This window comes from Gopherus flavomarginatus, chromosome 2 (assembly GCF_025201925.1).
Source record: "Gopherus flavomarginatus isolate rGopFla2 chromosome 2, rGopFla2.mat.asm, whole genome shotgun sequence".
Lineage (NCBI taxonomy): Eukaryota > Metazoa > Chordata > Testudines > Testudinidae > Gopherus > Gopherus flavomarginatus.
Window position 1 is genome coordinate 167,609,214 of NC_066618.1, and position 26,443 is coordinate 167,635,656.

The following is a 26,443-nucleotide window of genomic DNA, read 5'->3' on the forward strand; positions in this document are numbered from 1 at the left end:
TACTCGTCTCCTGCAGACATGAAACAGGGGAGACATTATTTTTAACAGCCTAATGCTGCATTCCTTTACATCTGTTTGTAAGCACGATGAGCTTGGTCTTTAGCTCTCACAGGCAACCTGAGTCAGCTCCCCAGGGAGATGCAGTCACTCAGCAATGGCAGAGCAATCACATACACATGGTCCAATCCAACACACCATGACTTTCCCTTCCAGCTAGAACTGAGGAGGCCCCGCTGCAGACCACCATGCATAACGTATAAGGACTGGTCCAAGTAACCACTTTGGAAAAGGAGGATCCACAACGTGGAGTCAAATGTTGAGCTTTGCCATGATGTAGGAATCTGGAGGGTACCCTCAAAAGTACCCTCAAGAACCACTAAGAGCAAAAGCTTGGCAGGCAACAGAAATTCCTTCCTTTAAGGAATGGAAGCAGCAGTGCGGAGAATTGTCTAGGAAAAAGGCAAGGAGAGTATTTCTGGCTTACAGCAGCATTAGACAGACAGTTTCTGCTGAATACATCTGAGCCACCATGGCCCCTGTGGCCCCATATCCCTCAAGTTAATTCTCTTTGTTCTAATTGAGATGTGGAAGGTAGTGAGATACTATAGAGCAAATTTGCAAGGCAGCCTGCAGCCAGCTGGGAATGGCCTTCAAAGAGCAGTAGAAGAACTGGCGGGATAGAGGGGAGGGAGCATATAGAGTCTTTTACTCAGCCTGGCTCAAGAGCTCCGCACACCTCTTAGAAATGGGGGAAAGGGAGGAGACTAACTAGGAAAGTGAGCTCCCCGTTGGCCCAGTGGCTGAATCCCCCTGGTGCATGACCTGCAGAGGGGAGGAATACAGCTGGGCGCATCACTCTGTTTTGAGTGAGCCAACAGTTCTGAAAATCACTTTGGGAGAGGCCGAAACCCAAACTGTGCCAGAATTCTGGAGACTTGAAAAGTCCGGAAAAACCTCTTTTCGGCTCAAACAATGTTCTGTTTGATTTCAGGCATTTTAACCCTTTTGGGTTTTAATAAAAAGGAAATGAAATTGGAAACCAGAGGTTGAGATTCACAGAGCTCAGGAGGAAGAGGTGATCCCTTCTACCCAGCAGTCCGGTGGTTAGGGCATTCAGCTGGGATGGGGGACTCCTGGGTTTGATCCGCACACTGGAGCAGGAGCTTGAATCCAGCTCTCCCACTTGCAGGTGAATGCCCTAACCACCAGGCTCTTGGCTAACCCCAGGGGTCTCTCTCTATGATTCTACGACCCTGCGGACGAGCACCCACAGCACACAACCCACCCATTGCAACCAGCAGAGGCTAGCCATGCTCTGAAAGCACCATGGAGACTGGGCTCCTCTCACCTGAGCAGCACGAGGGAGGGGATAGGAATCTCGCATTGCTGTTGCCTGTTCCCAGGGGGCGGGGTGAGTTGTCCAAAAGGCACCTTGCTCCAACAGCCAGTTTTAATCATTGGGCAAGGGGGCTGGGGGTGGGGGGCAAAAGCTCCATCTCTCAAAACCCCAGGCTCATCCTGGTTTCAAAACCACACTTGTTTCTTGAAGGCCACTCTGGTTCTGGCCACTGGCTCCATTCTGCCCTTTGGTTCACTCCCATGCACACCAGGGTGATGTGTCGGCGGGTTGGAGCAGTTCTCAGACCGGCTTCTCTCCTCTGCATCTTGAAGGTTCCTAATGCTTTTGGCATCGACCCTCCGCCAGGGAGCAGGGCTTTAAAGGGTGCTATACAAAACCAAAAACTATCAGAAAACATTTCCAAAGCCACTGCTACAACCCTTTGACAGAGACAGCATGACCCCTACTTGGAGAGCACAGGGCATTCTCTCTGGATGTTAATCTCATGGCTTATTCCTTAATTTTGTAAAAAAGACTAATTATTTCAAATGAAATGTATTCCTCTGTATGACCCAAGGAGTTATGAATTGATAAAGGTTTCCTATCATTTTATAAAATCTGCCATGCTGATCCTTCAACTCGGCCAAACCCATAATTGCAAACAGATGGCTTTTCCTGCTGACATGTTAAATAGAAGCAGAAAGGCCCACTGCTATCTTCCATCATCAATTTGCACTAAAGCAGAGAACAGAACTGCTGGAGGAGCTGGGAGATTAAATTCCTATAGAACCAGGCATCTAAACATTATGGCAAAACAAGGCAGCTTGGGAAAACAATGAACTCTGAAAAAGGCCTTAATCCCAAACTAACCAAAAGCTTTTGTGAAGGAAAATTAATTTGCTGAAATTAATATGGCTGGGGCCTGTGGAAAACTTTGGAACTGAGGTAATGCACTGGGAAGGTTAGGTTATCTGGCTGACATCTTTTTAGCATTAACTCTCTCTCTCTCTCTGTATATATTGTATAAGCACTATTGGCTTTCAGATGTCTATATTAGCATGTGTAAAAGCAGGACAAGTCTCCCTCCACATGAACAAGAGATGTGCAGGAGGTGGATCAGCCCTTAGCCCCAGGGAGCCTGCCGTGCCCAGCAGTGGCCTCTCACCCTGTGTAACTGAAGGACTGTCAAAAGCTCCTGGGTCCCACTCTAACAAAGGCTGCTAAGAGCCTTCCAGCTAGCAGGAAATGCAGAGCAGCCAGGCCATTCAGAGTCAGCCACCCAGCAAAAATGAGCAGCAGAACCCATTCTCCCCCGAGTTACCCAAGGATTAATCATTGTGAACAGTTTATTGTGACAGAACTTGTCCATGTAACAGACATGGTGAATTGTCCTGGTGAACCTTTGTAGCTAGAATCTCCAGTGCATTTACCCTCTCCCCAGAGAAAGACATCTGGGCTTCTGCTGCTTTCCCCCTGTTTGGGAGGCAGGTGATCCACATTCCACTGCCATTCAAACTAGCTTCAGGCTTGGGACCCCTCCTGCACCTCGGGCCAGACAGCCCTGGAGAAGTGGCTCCTTCAGAGGCTAGAGCATCCCCAGACATCCAGGCAGTGCCAGTTCTACATTGCAGCACGTTCGCTCGGAGCATCAGGTCAGTTCCCATCAGGTTCTCTTGTTCCAGTGCCATTCTGGGGTGTTCCACAACTAGATATGGAGGCGGGGGAGTAATTTTCTTTTAACAGAACATTAAAAACCATAGGGGAAAAAAAACAGCCCTGAATTAACAGAATAAGTCTCTCGTGAGAGCTCAGCAGGTTTAGGGCACATCTCCCTGATGTTGTATAACCACCCACTTGGACACTAGCAGAATACTTGGCTTTTATTAAACACAAAGCAGAGACTCCAAAGAGGGAGGGATGAAAAGAACCAGCTAACCTGCTTTTGAAGTCAGCATTCTTCTCCCTCATAGTCTCTGGGGAAGGCTGGAACATCAGCTGGGATCATGGCTTTGTCCATGCCCAAGCACTTCTAACCAATGGTAACGTAGCAGGTATCTGACCACAGCCTGTTGAGCCCTTAGTTGCTGGTTTTGATTATAACAAAGTCTGACCTTGGGTTAATTCTAACTCATTTTTGTGCGCACCGGAGCTCCAAGCAGTGTCCCAGCCCTCCGCTGCTGGGAGAGCCATGGCCCCATTCCCATGGCAGGCTGTCCCCCTTGGGTGCAAAATGGCCCAGACCTGTTGATCTTCTGGGAACACTGCAAAGCCCACCCACTTAAGCAGCATTGCAGGGGGCTGTGGCAGTTGAGAGGGCCAAAAGGCTTTGCCAGCTGCTGATTGGTGAGCAATATGGGGAAGGACAGAGATAGGTGGCTGCTTTGGCTGATTTCTGCTTTGTAACGCCCCTGCTTGGTAGCTTTAAATCAGTGCCACCATGCTTAGAATGCTGGCTGGGTGCCTTTGGGGTAGACAGATAAATGGAATCTCTCTTCCTGCTGTTTCTCTTGTATGCAGGGGAAAGGAATGTGCTGTGCTTTGATAACAGCTCTACATTCCCGCCCTTGTCTCCTCACTGCCCTGGGTGATCCAGCCAACTGCTGCCTGGCACAGTTCACTAGAGACCAGCTGGACAGCAGGGAAAAATGTCCAGTGTGACAGCGGTAGAGCCTGCTGCAACAATGGAGTGCTGCTGAGGCTCTGAGCTAAGCCCAGAGGAATTCTGCAGCACATCTGCTTGGATCAGAAGGTGAGGTGGCTGCAGCCCTGCTTCTGCAGCTGGGGAACTCTAGGGATAGAAATTCCATGCTTGAATAAGAGTCTAGCAGTGGGAATATACTACGCCACCTAACCAGGATCTGACAGGGGCTGTGAAATGCTCAGAGAGATGACAGGTTCCAAAAACAGAAAACTCAATAATTGTGGCAGATTTCAACTATCCTTATATTGATGAGGTACACATCACGTCAGGACAGGATGCACAGATAACATTTCTAGACACCATTAATGACGGCTTCTTGGAGCAGCTAGTCCTGGAACCCAAAAAGGGAGAAGCAATTCCTGATTTAATCCTAAGTGATGCACAGGATCTGGTCCAAGAGGTGAACACAGCTGAACCACTCAGTCATGCAACCATAATGTAATTGAATTTAACATCTTTGAATGCAGGAAAATACCACAGAAACCAAACACAGTAGCATTTATCTTCTGAAAGGGGAATGACACAAAAATGCTGAGGTTAGTTACATGGAAATTAAAACAAATAGTCACAATAGTGAAATGCCTGCAAGCTGCATGGAAATATCTGAAAGACACCATAATAGAGGATCAAACTATGCATGCACCTCCAATAAACAAACAGTAAGAGAGCTAAACAAATGCCACCATGGCTAAACAACAGAGTAAAAGAGGTGGTTAGAGATAAAAAGGCTTTTTTAAAAAAACTGAAGGTCAAATCCTACTGAAGAAAATAAAAAGGAGCATAAACTCTGGCAAGTCAATTGTAAAAGAATAATAAGACAGGCCAACAAAGAATTTGAAGAGCAACTAGCAAAAGATACAAAAACTAACAGCAATTTTTTAAAGTACATCGGAAGCAAGAAACCTACTCAACAATCAGTGAGGCCACTGGACAGTAAAGATGCTAAGGGAGCACTCATAGAAGACAGGGCTGTTGTGCAGAATTATTTGCATCAGTCTTCACTGCAGAGGATGCGGGGGGATATTCCCAAACCTGAGCCATTCTCTTTAGGTGACAAATCTGAGGAACTGTCCCCGGCTGAAGTGCCAATAGAGGAGGTTTTAGAACCAATTGATAAATTAAATAGTTCTGCAGGAACTTAGTTATGAAATTGTAGATATTAAGTGTGACATGTAACATAGGTGCTGGAATTAGGGGTGCTGCTGCACCCCCTGACTTGAAGTGGTATCATTATATCCAGGGTTTACAATTTGGTTCCATGGCTCTCAGCACCCCCACTATACACATTGTTCCAGCATCCCAGTTAAGTCAGCTTCTGTAGAAGATGACTGGTGGATAGCTTATTAACACCAATTTTTTTTAAGAAGCTCCATAGGTGATCCTGGAAAGTACAGGCGGGTGAGCCTAACTTCAGCATCAGGCAAATTGGTTGAAACTATAGTAAAGAACAACAGAATTATCAGACACGTAGATGAATACAATTTGTTGGAGAAGAGTCAACACATCTTTGTTGAGGCATGATTTCCCTTTACAAATTATTAGAATTCTTTGAGGGGATCAACAAACATATGGACAAGGGTGATCCAGTTAATATAGTGTACCTGGATTTTCAGAAAGCCTTTGACACAGGCCCTTACCAAAGGCTCTTAAGCAAAGTAAGCAGTCATGGGATAAGAGGGAAGGTCCTCTGATGGATCGATAACTGGTTAAAAACAGGAAAAGGGTAGGAATAAATGGTCAGTTTTCACAGTGGAGAGAGGTAAATAGCGGGGGCCCTCAAGCATCTGTACAGTGCTGTTCAACATACTCAAATGCTCTGGAAAAAGGGGTAACAGTGAGGTGGCAAAGTTTGCAGACAGTACAAAATTACTCAAGATAGTTAAGTTCAAAACTGACTGTAAAGAGTTACAAAACTGGGTGACTGGGCAAAAAAATGGCAGATGAAATTCAATGTTGATAAATGCAAAGTAATGCACATTGGCAAGCATAATCCCAGCTATAAATACAAAAAGATGGGGTCTCAATCAGCTGTTACCACTCGCAAGAAACATCTTTGAGTCATTGCAGATAGTTCTCTGAAAACATCTGCTCAATATGCAGCAGTAATCAAAAAAAGCTAACAATGTTAGGAACTGCTAAGAAATAGAGAAAATATCATAATGCCACTATATAAACCCAAAGTACACCCATGCCTTGAATATTGCATGACATTCCACTTGCCCCATCTCAAAAAAGATATATTAGAAATGGAAAAAAATTACAGAGAAGAGCAACAAAAATGATTAGGGGTGTGGAACAGCTTCCATATGAGGATAAATTAATAAGACTGGAACTGGTTAACTTAGAAAAGATGACTAAACGGGGATATGATAACTGTCTATAAAATCATGAATGGTGTGGAGAAAGAGAATAAGGAAGCTTTATTTACCCCTTCATATAACACAAGGACCAGGGTCAACCAATGAAATTAATATGCAGCAGGTTTAAAACTAACATAAGGAAGTACATCTTCATACAACACAGAGTCAACTTGTGGCACTCATTGCTGGGGCTGTTGTGAAGTCAAAAAGTATAGATAAGTTCATGGAGGATAGGGCCATCAATGGTTATTAGTCAAGATGGTCAGAGATGCAATTCTATGCTCTAGGTGTCCATACACCTCGGATTGCCAGAAGCTGGGAACGGGCGACGGGATGGATCACTTGATGATGACCTGTTCTGTTCATTCCCTCTGGGGCACCTGGCATTGGCCACTGTCGGAAGACAGGATATTGGGCTAGACAGACCATTGGCCTGACTATGTATGGCCGTTCTTATGAACTTTGCTTCGGTTTTTGAGACAGTGCAAGCTGAGTAACTACTTCCCCCCTTTGATTTACTGTACTTTATTGTTGATGACAATGACTGTGCCGAAGAGTGACTCACCGCTGGAGCATCCACATGTGGCTGGGCATGGTAGCTGTCTCCGCTCAAGCATCCCCTGCTGAGAGTCACTCTGGTCCTGTGGTGGGCCTGCCTCTTCTGGCTAAGCCTTCCGACCAGGTCCTGTTTTAGCCCCAGGTGCCTTTCCAAGGTAACAGAGCCCAGCACAAAAAAAAAGATTCTTCTGTCGCCCTTCAGCTGTTCCTCAGCCCATCTTTCAGCCCCACCCAGGCCTCAATAGTCCTTACTAACGGTCTATAGGGGAACCCAGGCCAGTTCTATTCTCTGGGTTCTGCTCCCCATACTAACCAGCTAGGTTTGCTCCTTCAGACATGATACTGTTTGCCTGGGCCAGTTCCTACCTCCAAACCCCTTGTGCTGCTTCCCTGTGGACTGTGCTTAACACAACCTGTCCTCTGGCGCGCTGACCCCAGCTTCTCCCTAGACCCTACCAGCTCCCCCTTTCTTTGCTGAATGCCAACCCCTCAGGGCTGCCTTTTTGCACCTGGATCCCTCTCCAGGGCACCCCACAGGGGGTTAATTCCAGCCCTGAGGCCTTCTTCCAACTGCCTTCCCAGAGAGCTCCTTCCACCTCTCTCCTGGCTCCCCCCTGCAGCTTTCCCTTCCTCCTCAGCAGGGTCTAATCACAAATCAAGCCTGAGTCACCCTCCAGGTGCAGCAAGGTGGGCTCATTAAGAACTCAGACTCTTGTTAAACCTTTATTCACCTGTGTGGAGCAGACAGTCCTTCACAGAAGGTCTGAGAGTGCAGGCTGGAGCCAGGTAGTGCAGTGCAAGCTCCTCACAGACAGCTCTGCTTATGCAGCTCTGTGCTGCCATGGTTCTCGGTCCTCCACATAGTCTGGCCAATGCCTCTCACTCCAGCCATGCTGCTGCCCCTCCATAGTGAGCCCTGCATTCAGGTGGGGCAGTGGCCCAGCTGATAGGGAACGTAGTGCTGGCTCTAGCCATGGGCCGCGGGGGCATTAGAAGATTGCACCCTGAGCACTAAACTGACTCCTCATCATGACTGAGGGCTCCCAGCTGCACTACTGCTAGCTTTTTAGGCCTGGTCCAAAATGCCCCATCAGCTGTATTGATGGGCAATGGGCTCTTTGCAGCAGGGCAGTGGAACAGCATTGTGGCTCACCCACAGGCCAGCCCCCAGCTGCTCCATACCACCTTGCCTGCCAGCTCACCCCTCCAAAGGAAGTCATGATCATGGCCCAGCCACAAGCAGCAGGGACCCTTTGCTCCCACACTTATCTCTGAATCCTTAGTGACAGCTGCCCCAATGCCACTGCTGTAGGCACTTACAGGGGCCTCTCACCTGTCTAGGGATTGACTGCGCCCAGGGCAGAAATTAGGGTGAAGTCGTGGTCAGATGGGCTGGGAGTATAAAGGAAGGCAGCCAGTTTGCCAAGGACGTGTGTACACCAGGACCAGTGTGCTCCTTTCTGAATGCTATGCCTAAGCAGGGCCCAGCCCCATGGCCAGAACAAGGACCCTGTAGCATGCATTGGGATCATGGGATCAGCCAATCACACACACACATGCTCTCAGCTATAACTGGCATGCAGAATTTAAACCAAGTGTCTTGGAGCTGTTAATCCAGGGCTGATTTGGCATCTTTAAGCCTCCTCATTAATTTTGTCCCTCATGACTGACCTGGGGGCTCCCGAGGCTGCGTGGATGGAGCTAACTGCTCTGCAGCAGGCGACGTTCCCATCTCTCTCTGAAGGGCTTTCAGACAAAACATAAAGTCTCGGCTGTTCTGCAGCAGCCAGGGAATTATCACTTGAAGTGGAAGTGACAGGGTGTTTAGCAAACATTAAACCTAGGAAGCTTAAAAGGTCTTTCAGGATTATTAAATAAACATTTAGGATGAGTGAGAGGAAAAGATATGAAATAGCAAAGAACGTGTAAACACTCTGGGCTGGGTGGTTAGGGGTTGTACTAATGCAAAGGGGCAGCAGGGCATTTAATAATTAAATAAGGATCATCAGTAATTACATCTGCAATGTCTGGGAAGTATTAATATGGGGGAAAGACTTGTATAAACATTTAGCTTGATATTAACATTTTATTAAGTTCATTTAACAAGAAATGTTAAACATGTCATCTCAGCCTCACTGGAACTTCAGCACGCTGGCTCTTTAAACTAAGAATCATGGGAAGGCCTTGGCAGGGCCTGTCTCCTCCAGACCTCAGAAGCAGGGAGCACAGCTGTTAAACCCACAGTTGGATCTAACAGTTATGCAGTTAGCACCATAAGAGGAGGGACTGACCGCAAGGATTACCTAGTCTAACCCCCTGCCAAGATGCAGGATTTCTGACCCCGGGGCAGGATGCAGGATTCACATCAAAGCTAGCAGCACAGTGGTGCTTGGAAAGCTAGGAGCCCATTCCAGCTGCACCAGGAAGCATGTTGTCTTTGAATGGATGGATCAGGCTCACAGAAGTCTCTCAACGGCAGTTTGTTCAAAGACCATGTGAGCAAAATAAGCCAGATCAGCATGAGAGCTGCACACTGCAGTCCCGCAATGCTGGAGAAGCTGATGGAAGGCCACACTTTCTGGATGGCTGGAGATGGGTCTGAATTATTTGCAACAGATATTGGGAGAGCATCACCCACTGGCTGATTCATTCACTGCTGGCAGCACTAGCGCTGCTGTCACCAGTATTACAACATGGGGCGTGGTAACTTTCAAGGAGTATGGCCCAGTGGGTGCACACTGAATGCTGAGTACTTGAGAAAACTCTAGCATATCTAGGGCTTCAAAGGGAAAATCTGGGCCCCTGAGGCTGCTTGCCACCAGGGACAGGCTGTTGCGTTATGCTGCCCAATGATTAGATCTTTAGCCTCTTCTAAGAGGTCTCTCTTCAGGTGCTTCCATTATCTCCCTTCCAGTCAAGTCACCCGTAGACCAAGAACACATGAAAGCTCACAGCTGATCCCAGCTCATCCCCCACATCAGCACCTGTCTAAAGCATCTTTCCTTCACTATTGGCAGATTCAGCCAGTCCACTGTGGATTGGACTGATTCATTAAACCCCACTCAGTCACCATGCAGAAGAGCTTCAGACTACCCTGTTCTGAAGCAGCTTTGGGTTTATCCTGAGATCCTTCTGCTGCCGCTCTAGGAGAGGCTTTGGTGTTCTCAAGACAGAGCTTGAATTCAGTAGTTCATGGAATCACTCAGTATCATCATTGACTCTACACACTCACCCAGAGTTCCCTTTGCCCAGAAATCTAACATACAACAACTTTTTACTTATAAAACAAATCCAGCCCTGGTCTGTAAACCTGTGTGCATAACATCAGAGACTCTATCTAAACCAGTGAGAATAGTTTCAAATGACCCCCTATGCCTCCCAACGGCCCTAGAATTCATTCCAGTTTCACAATGACTCTCTACCTTGAACTAAGACTTTGTCTAATGCAGGGATCAGCATCATTTGGCATGTGGCCCTCCAGAGTAAGGCTCCTGGTGGGCCGGGACGGTTTATTTACTTGCCGCTTCCGCAGGTTCGGCCAATCACGGCTCCCACTGGCTGCGGTTTGCTGCTCCAGGCCAATGGGGACTGTGGGAAGCGGCGCGGGACAAGGGATATGCTGGCTGTGGCTTCCCGCAGCCCCCATTGGCCTGGAGCGGCGAACCGCAGCCAGTGGGAGCCACGTTCAGCCAAACCTATGGACGCGGCAAGAAAACAAACTGGCCTGGCCCTCCATAAGGCTTACCCTGGAGGGCCACATGCCAAATGTTGCCGATGCCTGGTCTAATGTCTGTTCTGGCTGAGCTAAACTCTCATTTAAACCCACACCTCATTACATGTTGAAATGGTTAACAGCTTCCAAAAACCAAGATTCAATCCTTTCCAAATCAAAGCTATTTTTGTACTTCTTAAATGAAATGACTAAAGAGAACATTTGGTTTTTGTGTGTTTACCCACCGTTGAAGAGGCTGTGTGAAGGCATCACATATGTGTTTGGTTATACACAATATATAGTCATAACTTGTTTTGGTTTAGTGCAATTATAAATATCAGACACGAGATGTGGTGTGCTTTCCAAAGGATTTTAGAAGAAAGATTCACCCAGAGTTGTCATTACTTCCTAGATAGCAGCAAAGTGGCAGTGGGATGAGATATTCACTTCCCATCATCCTTCTGGGGCAATTACTTATTGATAATGTCAAAGTTAGACTCAGGACTCACAGTTTGTCAGACCACTCTGTTTTATTAGCACAGCGCTCTGCTAATAACATCCAGATAATGTGAGCGGCCACGCAAGACCCAAACAGTCTTATTTATACAGATAAAAGAGCAGGAATTAGACAAAGGGACAAAGAAAGCAAAACAGTAAAATTCACCTGGGGCACAGCATCCATAGCCTACTTCCTTACTAACTCTTATCGATCTAAGGCTAATACTTCACCAATTGCCCTTAAACGGTGCAATTGTTCTATGTTAATGTCTGTATTCCTGACACCTGGATTGCAGCATTCCAACAATTTTGCTTAAAAGTACAGACAGCATTTCTTTAATCCTTTCTATTTTCACAATATAATTCATTCTACTTTCACAATCCTTCCTTTTGGTCAAGCGCACGCCATGACCAACAATTACTGAGTTCCACAAATTAACTGTTCCTTATCTCTTTGTTCATCAGCGATATTCAAAATCATCATATTAGCACTCTGTTTTGGGGCAGTCACCTGGGTGACACAATTCTGGATACAACAGATTAACTGAAAGCATACAAAAATCACTAAGATTCCAAACAGGATAGTTAGGGCTCCCTGAAACAACCAGTTTCCTATGCCAGAGAAATTGAACAGGTTACTTAGCCACTTCCATAAAGAACTCGACTCTTCATGGGGAAGATATGCGATTTGTTCTAATTGGCTAGCGCGATCTATTACTTCATTGGTATTGTCAGGTATAAACAGACAACATTGTTTTCCAATGAGAGCACAGGTCCCTCCTTTGGCCGCCAGCACTATGTCTAATGCCTGACAGTTTTGGAGGGCCACCTGTCGGATCGCCCCTGTTTCTTTGGCCAGGGCTCTTAAACTTTCTCCGGTTTTATTTGCCATTATTTTAACTACTGCTTGTAACCTCAGGAGCCTTTTTGCCTGGTGTACTACTCCCCCAAGTGGGATAAAGGAACTGCCAATAGCCTCTGTCCAGGTGTCATTACTGTTCCATATTGTGTTAAATGGACAAGGTCCTCCAGTGAGGTCTGGGGAATTGAATGGGCAGCCAGGACAGGAACACCAGTTTGAGAGTGGGCTGGGATGTGGCTGCAGACCCAGCATTTAGAAATAATAAGGGTCTGAGCTATCCACACTTGCTGCTGGATAAAAGAATTGTCATTGTGGACTCCTCAGACCTTAAGACACCAGCAGTCGAGGAACAGGCACCACCTGAGGTGCATGTTGGAGGCAGGGCCCTTCTGGTTCTGACAACCTCAACTGAGGGAACTGCAGTCACAGTTTTATGTCCACCAGGCAGCAGGCGCTAGGATCACTACTGCTAATTCTTGGGCCTTGCTTTAGGTTGTCGTCTGCTTCTGGCAACCCTTACGAGAGCGTAGATTGTAAGGTATTGCAGGCTGTTCCTCTACATCATCCTCTGGAGTCAAAATTGACTCTGCGTGGTCCTGAGGTGATGATTGGTTCACTGGAGGTGGTGCATTTTTACACGGCGAAGCATGTATCCGCTCTGAGATGCCAGACAGTTTAACAGCCATCAGGGTAGTAAGCAGTGCCTGGTGATTCTTTGATGTTCTTTAAGTCTCTTTACTACTTCTTCCTTGACTCTGGCTATAACAATGGCCTTCACACCTTTATCTTTTCCTGATGCGTACATTCCTCATTCACACAAATAGATTGAGAATACAAACAGTAGTATTTTATATCGAGCAAAAAAAAAGGCATTGCAAATTAAACCTTGCTAAGTTTTACAATTGATAACCAAGACAATTTACATTGAGACCCAGGCCTTTAATGTTTCTCTGATTTACTTAACACAGAGACAATAGAGAATCCTGTCTCTTACTAACTAAATCTTAAAACAAAGAGTTAAGAGAGGGCCCAATTTGTAATGCATATGGGAAAACAGAATCTTATAGTCCCAGGGGGTCATTTCTTTCTGCTATTTAAAAAAAGTGGCTAGCAGGATGAAATCAAATTATACTTTAATTCTTATGGGACATTATAAAATCCTGCTCCTATGTATCTCCCTTTTGACACTAAGATTATTAATCGCCAGTGTCACTTCTTATTTAGTCCACGTAATAGAAAATACTGGGAGGTGATTTGGGCCTGTGGCTTTAGCTTTGCACACATTTGTTTTATCCACCAGCACATTTTAAACATTTCAATTAAACACATACAATTTAAAACCAAAAACACAATTAAGGGTAGTAACATTAGTATGCCAGTAGTTGTGGGAGACCATCCAGAATATATGTTATACCAATGGTAAGCTGTTATGTTTTTCTGTAGTGGCAATTCTTAACATGTCCCCATTTGTGTTTATATGAATGGTCCAGTTTTCCACATTTTTTTTTTTTTTTTAGGAACTATGTTACCTTTTTACTGATGATTGGTAACTGTTTGCCATGCAATGCCAAGCTTGATAGAGAACTCAGCTAAATCAGGGCTTACAGTAAGCTGAGACTCTTTTGTTGTTGTTGTTGTTGTTGTTGTTGTTGTTGTGGCAAATAGTAAATGTGATTATTGGTAAACACAGTACTTACATTACATTTACGTTTGTCTTCTGGTGGGTTGCTAACACTTTTTAAACACTTTTCCCCAAGAATTAACACATACACATAGCCCATTATACAGTACTTTGGATTATCTGAAAGACAAAAATAACATTTTTCTACCCCTTTTGGGGTGGCATTGATTATTACTTAAAAGATTCCTTTCTTTTACAAATACCCTTGCTGATTGCAGGCAAAACAGAGGAATTACTCTCATATTTTCTTGTGTTTTTTTGTTGTTGTTTGTTTTATAGGCAGGCCAGGTTTTAATGGGTTCTACTTTTTAAGGGTTATGCGGAAATTATTCCACTGTTTAGTTATTAAATTCATGAGGTGGTGTACCTCAAGTTTTTCCTCTTATATAACACACCAAGTTTGTAATGTTTTTCCTGCTGTGTTAAGCTTTAAGTTTATTCACAGGTAACAGCTGAGAAGCATCATTACCATATTACTTTAAAGGATTTTTCCAAAAATCATACACACTATAAGTTGTTACAGGGGTACTTACTAACATTAAATTTATTTTAATGTTTAATATTAACAATAACATTAGCATCAAATCTATTAAAGGTATCTTGTTGTACCATGCCTTTTATGTAGGCAATTTGTTTGCTGACTAGGTATGTTTCTTATTTGCAGCTTCTTTTGCGCTGGCAGTTCTCACCTTTCTTTATCAGTTAGGTAATTTGCATCAACACAGGCTTGGCTTTTGGATTCAGAGCCATCAGCAGAGCTCAGAGACTCTGGCCTTGGCTACACTGGAGAGTTGCAGCACTGGTCGTGGATTTACAGAGCTGCAATTTACTCACCGTCCACACTTGCAAGGCACATACAGCGCTGCATCTCCCTGGCTGCAGCGCTGGCTGTACTCCTGCTCTGCCTGGGGTATAAGGAGTGCAGCGCTGGTGATGCAGCGCTGCTCCGCAAGTGTGGCCACCAAAAGCGCTGTAAACGGCCTCCGAGGTATTCGAAGCCATCCCAGAATGCCTGTTCAGCCACTCTGCTCATCAGTTCGCACTCTACTGCCCTGGCCTCTGGTGACCTGCCCTTTAATGCCCCGGGAATTTTAAAAATCCCCTTCCTGTTTGCTCAGCCAGGTGTGGAGTGCAATCAATCAGTGAATCTTTCCAGGTGACCATGCCTCCACGTGCCAAACGAGCCCCAGCATGCAGCAATGGCGAGTTGCTGGACCTCATCAGTGTTTGGGGTGAGGAAGCTGTGCAGTCCCAGCTGTGCTCCAGCCATAGGAATTACGATACCTATGGGCAGATCTCAAGGGCCATGCTGGAAAGGGGCCATGACCGGGACACGGTGCAGTGCGGGGTTAAAGTAAAGGAGCTGCGGAGCCCGCAAGAGAAACCGCCGCTCCGGTGCTGCCCCCACGACCTGCCATTTTTACAAGGAGCTGGATGCGATACTTGGGGGTGATCCCACTGCCAATCCGAAGACCACGATGGACACTTCAGAGCGGGGGGAAGAGGGGGAAGGGGTGGGGGATAGGAAACCGAGAGTGAGGGTACTGGGGTGGGGAAGACACCCTGGAGTCCCAGGAGGCATGCAGCCAGGAGCTCTTCTCAAGCCAGGAGGAAGGTAGCCAGTCACAGCAGCTGGAACTTGGTAAAGGACGGGCAGAGGAGCGGGTTCCCAGTAAGCAGCTTTTATTTTCAGGATGGAAATGTTTCGGGAGAGGAGCAGGGGTTAGGGCTGGGTGCATGCATGCCTAGATGAGGAATAGCCCATTGATGTGGTCTATCACATTGCGGTAATCTGCCTCGGTAATCTCTTCTAAAGTTTCAGCCAGAGCGTGGGCAATGCTCTTGCACAAGTTTATAGGGAGAGCCTCTGTGGTCCTTGTCCCAGTCAGGCTAACGTGTCCGTGCTACTGTGCCACAAGGGGTGGGGGGACCATTGCTGCACACAGGCAAGCTGCATACGGGCCAGGGCGGAATCTGCATTGCTGTAGAAGACCCTCTCGCTCTTCCCAGGTGACCCGCAGCAGCAAGATATCTTCCAGGATTAACTCCTGTGGAAAATGTTGGAAGACTGTTCAGTGTAGGTGCCCCCTGCAGCAGTTTGCTTTCCCCAACACACAGAAACCTCTGCACACCCCTGAAGCAATCATTCCCCCTTACTCACCATTTCCTGCCTCCTGTGGGTTAGGTGTGCTCTGTTTGGTATGGGAAAAATATGCTAGAGTGAAGACTGTAAACTCCTTCACTGTGTGGGAATAACTGTCTGGGTGAGATTATAAACAATGCAGCCTGTGTTAACTGTTGCCATTTTTGTCTTTCCAACAGTGTCCTTGACTACTGGACTGCCCGTATCATCCATTGGCCAGAGGCTACAAAACCTCAGGAAGAAGCCGTGAAAAAGCAAAGAAGACATGCTGAAAGCAGTTATGGATCAGTCTGCCAGAGAGAGTAAAAAACTGCAGGACTGGAGAGAAAGGGAAAGCAGGCTCCGCCAGAGAAACGCAGGAGCTAAGAAGAAAAGCACAAAGCAGTTGATAAGCATCCTGGCGTGCCAAACAGACTGTATCCAGTCACTCGTAGTCATGCAGGCAGAGCACTACCATGCCGCCCCCCCCGCCCCTGTCCCAAAGCTCTTTCCCTTGTGCCCCAATGTCAGCTCCAAACCCCCTTCCCCAGCATCCAGGTTCTTACCACTACCAGCTGCCCCCAACATCTGTACGTTTACCAACCAGCCCTGAGAACTACGACCCTTACCCTCTGCACTCAACCCCCATCACCATGCAGTATTTTCATCCTGAAGTGCAGCAGTCATTGCACAGCACTCCAGACACGACATATTCAAACCTGTGACTGTACAGTTCACCACCCCACCCCCTGCCCATTTAGGTTCCCAAAATGTTGTGTGTCTGTCAAGAAAGTTATTTTCTTTTCAATAAATGAATTCTTGGCTTTGAAAACAGTCTTTATTATTGCAGAAAGTGAAAGATAACATAGCCCAGGAAAGAAACAGGCACTGAAAATCATTTTAGGAAAAACAGATTCCTACTAACATTGTAACCACTGCACATCACTTCAGTGCAAGGCACCAAACATTACTGTTGGTTTTCAGCCTCAAATTCCTCCCTCAAGGCATCCCTAATCCTTGTATCCCTGTGCTGGGCCTATCTAGTAGCCCTGCTCTCCGGCTGTGCAAATTCAGCCTCCAGGCATTGAACCTAGGAGGTCCATTCCTGACTGAATGTTTCACCCTTCCCTTCACAAATATTATGGAGGGTACAGCACGCGGATATAACAGTAGGGATGCTGCTTTCCCCCAAGTCTAGCTTCCCGTACAGAGATCTCCAGCGCCCTTTTAAACGGCCAAAAGCACACTCTACAGTCATTCTGCACTGGCTCAGCCTGTAGTTGAACCGGTCCTTGCTCCTGTCAAGCTTCCCTGTACACGGTTTCATGAGCCAAAGCATTAACGGGTAAGCAGGGTCTCTAAGGATCACAATGGGCATTTCAACGTCCCTTACTGTGATCTTGCGGTCTGGGGAAAAAGTCCTGGCCTGCAGCTTCCTGAACAGGCCACTGTTCCGAAAGATGCGTGCATCATGTACCTTTCCAGGCCAGCCTGTGTTAATGTCAATGAAATGCCCAAGGTGATCCACAAGCACCTGGAGAACTATAGAGAAATACCCCTTCCGATTAATGTCCTCGGATGCTAGGTGGGGTGGTGCCAGAATAGGAATATGCGTCCCATCTATCGCGCCTCCACAGTTAGGGAAACCCATTTGTGCAAAGCCATCCAGAAAATCCTGCACGTTCCCCAGAGTCACGGTTCTTCTTAGCAGGATGCGATTAATGGCTGTGCAAACTTGTATCAACACGATTCCAACAGTCGACTTTCCCACTCCAAACTGGTTCACGACCGATCGGTAGCTGTCTGGAGTTGCCAGCTTCCAGATTGCAATAGCCACCAGCTTCTCCACTGCCAGGACAGCTCTCAATCTTGTGTCCTTGCGATGCAGGGTGGGGGAGAGCTCCTCACACAGTCCCATGAAAGTGGCTTTTCTCATCCGAAAGTTCTTCAGCCACTGCTCGTCATCCCAGACTTCCATGACGATGTGATCCCATCACTCAGTGCTTGTTTCCCAAGCCCAAAAGCGGCGTTCCATGGTGCTGACCATTTCTGTGAATGCCACGAGCAATGCAGTGTCATACGCGTCAGGAGACCCGATATCATCGTCGGACTCCACACTGTCACTTTGGAGCTGAAGGAATAGCTCAACTGCCAAACGTGATGTGCTGGCGACACTCATCAGCAAAGTCCTCAGCAGCTCGGGCTCCATTTCCCACAGAAATCGTGCTGCACAGAAACCGTTGGGAGAGTCACAATGGCGCCAAACGTGGACGGAAAAACAGTGACTGCTGGGATGTGAAGCGATGCACCATGGGGCGTTGGGACAGGAAGCAGAATGACCCGCACGCTTCTGTCCCCTTCCCACAACCCACGGCGCCAAAATGGGACGAGGTGCTCTGTGGGATAGCTGCCCACATTGCACCACACCCAACAACGCTGCAAATGCCGCAAATGTGTTCACACTGCAGCGCTGGTAGCTGTCAGTGTGGCCACACTGCAGCGCTTTCCCTACACAGCTGTATGAAGACAGCTGTAACTCCCAGTGCTGTACAGCTGTAAGTGTAGCCATTGCCTCAGTCTTAACACACAGGGATCTGAAAAAGAAAATACAGCCTATTGCGGCTCTTTTTGGAGCACTAATAGGATTTTAATTCAGCAGCACGTTTCATTTGCATTTTTTACCCCTTTCTACAATATACACTGCACATGTCCTAGGGAAAATGCACATTCTTTCTATACTATAACTTTTCAAAAACATTAGCCATATTAATTTTTACATAAGGTGTAACTGTTTGTTTTGTTCTTACAGAGTTTTCATGTACCCTTATAAAAGTGACAGTCTGATTACACAGAGCTATTTTAAGGCTCAGTGTTTTTAACATTGCTTCTTTTTGTTTTGTGCACCTCACCTCTGCTGTTGCTTCAGAGGGTCACTGTTAATTTCTTATTCTGTCATTACAGCTCTTATCTGCTATTGTTACAAAAAAAAACCAAACAAACAAAAAGACTCCAGAATCTCTACCTATTCTCCTGATTTTGACTGCCCTATTGCAGCCATGACTTGGTCTTTATTTAAAAACATTTTAACTTTGTAAAGAATCAAGTTACCCCTTAAGGGTTAAATGCTAAATTCCAAAGCCAAACGACACTAATTACCTGTGTCTTGCAAAAAGGTCTGTCAGTTTTGCAACTTTGAATTAAAGAGTCAAATGAATTTGTAGTGGCATTAAAAACAAAAACAAAATCAATGTATCTTACACCTACAAAACAGGAGTTTTACAAACCAGATGTGCTGGTTTAGATTCTTAGAACTTTACATATTTTCACAGACAAACAGATACATACACATTTTCTTTTCCTTAACATTCCTTTACACTGCTTTGTTTTTACATAGCTGTATATATATTTGGATTATTTACAGGCATTCTTCTGGAAAAGGGCCCATTTTCCCTTCAGAATGGCTGCAAAGAAACCAAGAATTCTCTCTCTTTAACATGGTCCTTTTTTAACATTTTCAGAAAGTTTAACTGCTTAATTCTCTCCAGCCTCTGTAGATTTAACTTTTCACTATCTTTTCTTAAATCACTTGTTTATGTCTCAAAATGACACCTTTATCACCTCAGATTTCACCATTTTAAGTATTGTTCCAGGGATTCATGCCTGCACTTACTGCTTTTCTTACTCCTGACACTATTCCCTTAGGGCTTTCAACCTGTTTCTTTATCTGTTGCTTGCCTGCTTGTCTGGGCCCGATCCTGCTTTTTCCAATGAACCATTTGTGAGTGATATTGTGGTCATTTCACAATTTTGAAAGAAATGTTCAAGGAAAGGGACCAGGAAGGGTGGGGGCTAGTTGAGGAGCCCACCCTCCTTGCTGAATTGGTAGTGGAACACTAAAGAATCAGTTTTTGAGGCAGACAACAAAGGGGAACAGAACAAGGGGCTTTTTGTCCTTTTTACAATGAGATGGGAGTATGAAGGGGGTTGGATCGATCCGGGGTTTGGAGAACGGGGTAAAGGGGAGCGCTCGGTCTGTTGATGGGAGAGACTTTTAATAAAGCTTTTAGCTTATTATTTGAATAATTGAGAGAGGCAAGTTTTGATTTTGTCCACCTATGATTTGCCTCTTGCCACCACTGCATGAAATAATTAACCTCTCCTTTAACCAATTTAGTTTTAGGTTGGCTGAGTTTGTCTTTTAAGACCTCCACTCAGTCTTTGTTCCAAGATTTTAACAGTGGCCACTGAGTTTTGGGATCACCCTGAGTTAGCCCTGACCATTTTTCCAGAAATGTACGGGAGTCTGGACCCTTTTTACAGGAGTCCGGACCCATACTAAATACATAAAATGAGCCAGTGTTCATTTAGGGAACGGTCCCGACTTAGACATCTGGTTACCAATACAGGAGGACTTCACACACCAATCACACAAGAAGGAAATTCGGGTTCATCAGAGCGATGCCCAGTGCAATACACAAAAGGAACCCACAGGCTACTGCCTCAATCGCCCTTGCTTTCACACCAGGGGTTTTACCCAAAGTGTGGTGCGGCTGCGATTGTGCAGATTCCACTCACTCAAACCGCGGGGACAGGAACCTCTTGGTCGGTCTATCCCCAGACGGAGACGGCACCCAGACTCAAACACTCCACAAGAGGATGGATAGACACAGAGACAGGACAGTCCTCAGTCCGGACAAAACACAGAAATAATTACCTGACCAGATTCCTGATGTCAGATCCCGGGATCCCTACCAGAACAGAGTGGGAACCAACAGGTTAGATGGCATAGACCTCACTGTGGCTGTGCCCCTTTTGCTCTAGTGGAGGACCGCTCGGGCCAAATGCCCAGGTGTCGGCTGCCACGGTCATCCTACAAAAACGGTCAGGAATCACACAGCCCCAGTGAAGACGGTTGCCATCTCGGTGGAACCTCCAAATTGTCAAAGTTAGACACAGGACTCAGGCCATGTCTACACTTACAGTTTTGCAGCGCTGGTAGTTACAGCTGTGTTCGTACAACTGTGTAGGGCCAGCGCTGCAGAGTGGCCACACTTACAGCAACCAGCACTGCAGTGTGGCCACATTTACAGCACTTGCAGCGCTGTTGGGAGTGGTGCATTGTGGGCAGCTATCCCACAGAGCACCTCGTCCCATTTCGGCGCTGTGGCTTGTGGGAAGGGGAAGGAAGTGTGAGTGTCTTTCCACTTCCTGTTCCAACGCCCCGTGGTGCTTTGCTACACATTCCGAGCAGTTTGGCGGCATTGTGATTCTACAGCGCTTTTTCTGCGATTTTTGTTACAAATGGATCCTGAGCAGCTGACGACCTTATTGATGAATGTTGCCAGCACATCGCGCATGGCAGTGGAGCTATTCCTTCAGCTGCAAAGTGAGAGTGACAGTGACAGTGACAGTGAGGAGTCAGACGATGATATTGAATCGCCTCACTGTGAAGACAGTAAATTGCTTGTGGCAGTAACAGACGTGCTCAGCTCCGTGGACCGGCGCGTTTGGGCTCGGGAAACCAGCACTCAGTGGTGGGATCACATCGTCCTGCAAGCCTGGGATGACAAGCAGTGGCTGCAGAACTTTTAGATGAGAAAAGCCACTTTCATGGCACTTTGTGCTGAGCTCGCCCCTACCCTGCGGCGCAGGGACACGAGATTGAGAGCTGCCCTGCCAGTGGAGAAGCAGGTGGCTATTGCAATCTGGAAGCTCGCAACTCCAGACTGCTTCAGATCGGTGGCGAACCAGTTTGGAGTGGGAAAGTCTACCGTTGGAATGGTGCTGATGCAAGTTTGCACACCCATTAATCGCACCCTGCTAAGAAGAACCGTGACTCTTGGGAACGTGCAGGACATTGTGGATGGCTTTGCAGAAATGGGGTTCCCTAACTGTGGAGAGGCTATAGATGGGACGCATATTCCTATTCTGTCACCACCCCACCTGGCATTAGAGTATGTTAATCGCAAGGGGTATTTCTCCGTGGTTCTGCAAGCGCTTGTGGATCACCGTGGGCGTTTCACTGACATTTACTCAGGATGGCCTGGAAAGGTGCACGATGCACACATCTTTAGGATCAGTTCCCTGTTCAGGAGGCTGAGGGCCGGGACTTTTTTCCCAGACCGCAAGATCACAGTAGGGGACGTCGAAATGCCCACTGTGATCCTTGGAGACCCCGCTTACCCCTTAATGCCCTGGCTCATGAAACCATATACAGGGAAGCTTGACAGGAGCAAGGACTGGTTCAACTACAGGCTGAGCCAGTGCAGAATGACTGTGGAGTGTGCTTTTGGCCGTTTGAAAGCACGCTGGCGCTGTTTTTATGGGAAGCTAGATTTGGTGAAAAGCAGCATCACCGCTGTTATATCCGCGTGCTGTACCCTCCATAATATTTGTGAAGGGAAGGGTGAAAGATTCAGTGAGGAATGGACCTCCGAGGTTCGACGCCTAGAGGATGAGTTTGCTCAGCCAGAGAGCAGGGCTAATAGGGAGGCCCAGGAAAGGGCTTCAAGGATTAGGGATGCTTTAAGGGAGCAATTTGATGCTGAAAGCCAACAGTAATGTTTGATGCATTTGATGTGCTTTGCTTTACCTTGGTGTATAATATTTACCACTTACAGCAATAATATAACGTAGTGAAAAAGAAAAAAAAACCTTTATTCAACATACAGTACATAACAGGCAAGGGGGTTGGGGTGGTGGACTGTACATTCACAGGTTTGAATATGCCCTATTTTGATCACTATTCAATGTCTGCTGCACTTCAGGATTACTATGCTGCAGAATAATGGGGGTGGAGTGAACAGGGTAAGAATTATAGTTATCAGGGCTGGTAGGTGATCGTACAGGTGTTGGGGGCAGCTGGGGATAATAAGGAACTGGCTGCTGGAGAAAGTTGTTTTGTGGAAATACTGGGGAACAAGGAAGAGGGCTTTGGGAGGGCTGTGGGTTACAACGGTACATATTTGTCTGCATGGCTACAAGAGACTCGAAAGACTCAGTTTGGCGAGCCAGGAGGCTTATCATCTGCTTTGTGGTTTTTTTGGCAGACAATTCCTTTCTCCTGCTTTCTGTTTGCCTCCATTCATGTACACTCTTTCTCCATTCATGTACACTCTCTCTCCATTCATACGTCTTCTCTCTCCATTCCTGTGTCTTCCTACTTTCTCTGTTGTAGTGGCTCATAACAGATTTGATCAATTCCTCTTTTGATTTTCTAGGATTCCGTCTCAAGTTCTGCAACCTACGTGAGGCCGGTGATCCGGCTGCAGTAGTCAAGGTCACTAGAAAAAAGAGAGATAGAACCATGTAATACACAGAGGCTACATTGTTTATTATCACACGTTGAAGGACTTTTTAGACTTTTGGTAGCATCCTTCTCACATACCTCACATAACACAGAGAGGGCAGGCAAGCTAAGTCATGGCGAGCAATGGGGTGAGTGGTTTTGCCCCTATTTCCCCTTGGGAGTGGGAATCGACCAATGGGTCACTAGGGTTCATCAACAATGGGTACAGGAGGTAGCTGGTGTCCTGAAGAGGGGACAGTAGTGAACAGGAAGGTGTTGAGCTGCTTGGGGGGGGGTGTTCTTTGGTCTGCGTTCACGCCGTCCTGCTGGTGAGGGGGGGGGAAGCACCGCGGTGCTGGATGCCTGCTTGGAGGGGGGTGCATAACACCGGAGCACACCGCAGTGCTGGATGCCTGCTTGGAGGGGGGGTGGGGAACACAGGAGCACACCGCGGAGCTGGATGCCTGCTTGGAGGGGGGTGGGGAACACCGGAGCACACCGCTGAGCTGGATGCCTGCTTGGAGGGGGGTGGGGAACACCGGAGCACACCGCTGAGCTGGATGCCTGCTTGGAGGGGGGGTGGGGAACACAGGAGCACACCGCGGAGCTGGATGCCTGCTTGGAGGGGGGTGGGGAACACCAGAGCACACCGCTGAGCTGGATGCCTGCTTGGAGGGGGGGTGGGGAACACAGGAGCACACCGCTGAGCTGGATGCCTGCTTGGAGGGGGGGTGGGGAACACCAGAGCACACTGCTGAGCTGGATGCCTGCTTGGAGGGGGGGTGGGGAACACAGGAGCACACCGCGGAGCTGGATGCCTGCTTGGAGGGGGGGTGGGGAACACCGGAGCACACCGCTGAGCTGGATGCCTGCTTGGAGGGGGGGGTGGGGAACACAGGAGCACACCGCGGAGCTGGATGCCTGCTTGGAGGGGGGGGTGGGGAACACCGGAGCGCACCGTGTGGCTGGCTACATGCTGGGGGGGTGGTTAACAACAGAGCGCCATAGGCTGGGGAAACGCAAACCTGGCGCCCTGCACTCAAGTATCCCTAAACTCTCAACAGGGTTTCCTACTGCCAGACATATCACTGCTGCGTGTTACCTGGGAAGAGAGGGAGGGTCTTCTACAGGAATGTGGATACTGCCCTGGCCCCTATGCAGCTTGCCTGTGTGCAGCCATGGTCCCCCCATCCCTCGCTGCACAGTGGATCGGACGAGTTAGCCTGACCGGGACAGGGACCACGGTGGCTCTCCCGATCAACTTGAGAAAGCAAATTGCAAACGCTCTTGCTGAAACTTTTCAAGAGATTACCGAGGCAGATTACAGAGACGTGATAGAGCAAATCAATGGGCTATTCCACGTTTAGGCATGCATGCAGGCAGTCATAACCAAAACCCTTCTCTCCCAAAACATAAAAATCTACTTACCCTGAGCATGATCCTCAGCTTCTTCCTCACCATCAACTTCCAGCTGCTGTGACTGGCTAGCCTCCTCCTGGCTTGAGAAGAGATCCTGGCTGCATGTGTACTGGGACTCCGGGGTGTCTCCTTCCACGCCAGTAGCCTCACTGTCACCGTCCTCTACAACCTCCTCCACTTCTCCCTGCTCTGAACTCTCCATCGTGCTCCTAGGATTGGCAGTGGGGTCACATCCAAGTATGGCATCCAGCTCCTGGTAAAAACAGCAGGTCGTGGGGGCAGCTCCTGAGCGGCGATTTCCCTCACGAGCTTTGCAGTAAGCACTCCTCAGCTCTTTAATTTTGACCCTGCACTGCAACGCGTCCCGTTCATGGCCCCTTCTCATCAAGGACTGTGATATCTGCCCATAGGTATCATAATTTCTCCTTCTGGAGCGCAGCTGTGCTTGCACAGCCTCCTCTCCCCAAACACTTATGAGGTCCTGCAGCTCTGCATTGGTCCATGCTGGGGCTCATTTGGTGCGTGGAGGCATGGTCGCTGAGTGATTGATTGCTTAATTGCACTCCACACCTGGCTGAGCAAACAGGAAGGGCATTTTTAAAATTCCCGGGGCATTTAAAGGAGGGGTCAGGTGAGCCCAGGGCAGTGGAGTTTGCATGATTACCAGAGAGGCTTCTAAGGTATGCTGGGATACCTGCTTATGCCACGGAGGTCAATAAAAACGCTGGTGGGTGTCTACACTTGCTGACCAGTGCTGGATCACCAGCGCTGGATCCTCTACACCCGAGGCTCAACCGGGCGTACAGCCAGCGCTGCAAACAGGGAGTTGCAGCGCTGGCCGTGCTGTGCAAGTGTATACACATCCTAAGTTGCAGCGCTGTAACCCCCTCACCAGCGCTGCAACTCTGTAGTGTAGACAAGGCCTCACAGTTTGTCAGACCACTCTGTTTTATTAGCACAGCGCTCTGCTAATAACATCCAGATAATGTGAGCGGCCACGCAAGACCCAAACAGTCTTATTTATACAGATAAAAGAGCAGGAATTAGACAAAGGGACAAAGAAAGCAAAACAGTAAAATTCACCTGGGGCACAGCATGCATAGCCTACTTCCTTACTAACTCTTATCGATCTAAGGCTAATACTTCACCAATTGCCCTTAAACGGTGCAATTGTTCTATGTTAATGTCTGTATTCCTGACACCTGGATTGCAGCATTCCAACAATTTTGCTTAAAGGTACAGACAGCATTTCTTTAATCCTTTCTATTTTCACAATATAATTCATTCTACTTTCACAATAACCTACACTGGAACTCTAGTAAATTAACCTCACTGCCACATTAATAACCCAAGAGCTCAGGGAGAGCCAGGTTGAGATAATAAACTGTGAAAGCAATGGCTTGCTCACAACATCATGTCACCCTAGTTAAACTAAGAAGATGGAAGAGGAAAAGGCTTTACTCTTAGTAACTGTCAAAAGAGTACCATTCAAACTCCAGATTCCTGAAGGGAAAGTAGGAACAAGAAAGAGAACAGAGACAGGAAAGTTTGCATGCAAGCCCAGATCTAAATATAGAATCGTAGATTCCAAGGCAAGAAGGCACCATTGTGATCATCTAGCCTGACCTGTATATCACAGGCCTTGGAAGTTCCCCCATATAGTTCCTATCGCCAAGAATCCAGACTATTCCAGGAAGAAGAGAGTGTTATAATGAGACAGATAAAGGTGCTGCTGCAGTATCTAGTCTATGGCCTGTGTTCTGGATTTCTCTGGCCTGTGCAGTATGCAGGTCAGAATAAATCATCTTAATTCTGGCCTTCCTTGCCCACTCTGGCATTACAAAAAAGTTGAGTAATCTAGATTTGTATGGATAGGCCCCCAAAGCTGTGAGTTAGGAGATCA

General features: G+C 47.3%; 1 protein-coding gene across 2 annotated transcripts; it reads right to left on the reverse strand.

The window, feature by feature from the left end:
* Window positions 1–22,466: 22,466 nt before the first annotated feature.
* LOC127044930 (uncharacterized) lies at window positions 22,467–25,082 on the reverse strand. 2 transcript variants are annotated; one of them, XR_007772572.1, is made up of 2 exons: window positions 24,224–24,412; window positions 22,467–23,116 (listed from the first exon to the last, which is right to left on the reverse strand). XR_007772572.1 is itself a non-coding variant. In XM_050940243.1 (2 exons), the coding sequence occupies exons 1-2, from the start codon at window positions 24,923–24,925 to the stop codon at window positions 22,545–22,547; spliced, it is 948 nt and encodes a 315-aa protein (XP_050796200.1). In that variant the 5' UTR covers window positions 24,926–25,082; the 3' UTR covers window positions 22,467–22,544. The 2 variants fall into 2 exon arrangements, 1 of the variants encoding a protein (XP_050796200.1); XM_050940243.1 differs by lacking the exon at window positions 24,224–24,412 and adding an exon at window positions 24,550–25,082.
* Between the last annotated feature and the right edge of the window lie 1,361 nt (window positions 25,083–26,443).

Excerpts from the sequence above, each read along its gene's own strand:
- LOC127044930 (XM_050940243.1), bottom strand. The coding sequence starts at position 24,925 with ATGAGAAGGGGCCATGAACGGGACGCGTTGCAGTGCAGGGTCAAAATT. Across the intron at positions 23,117-24,549 it reads AGCTGAGGATCATGCTCAGG|TGACCTTGACTACTGCAGCC; the intron begins GTAAGTAGATTT and ends TCTTTTTTCTAG.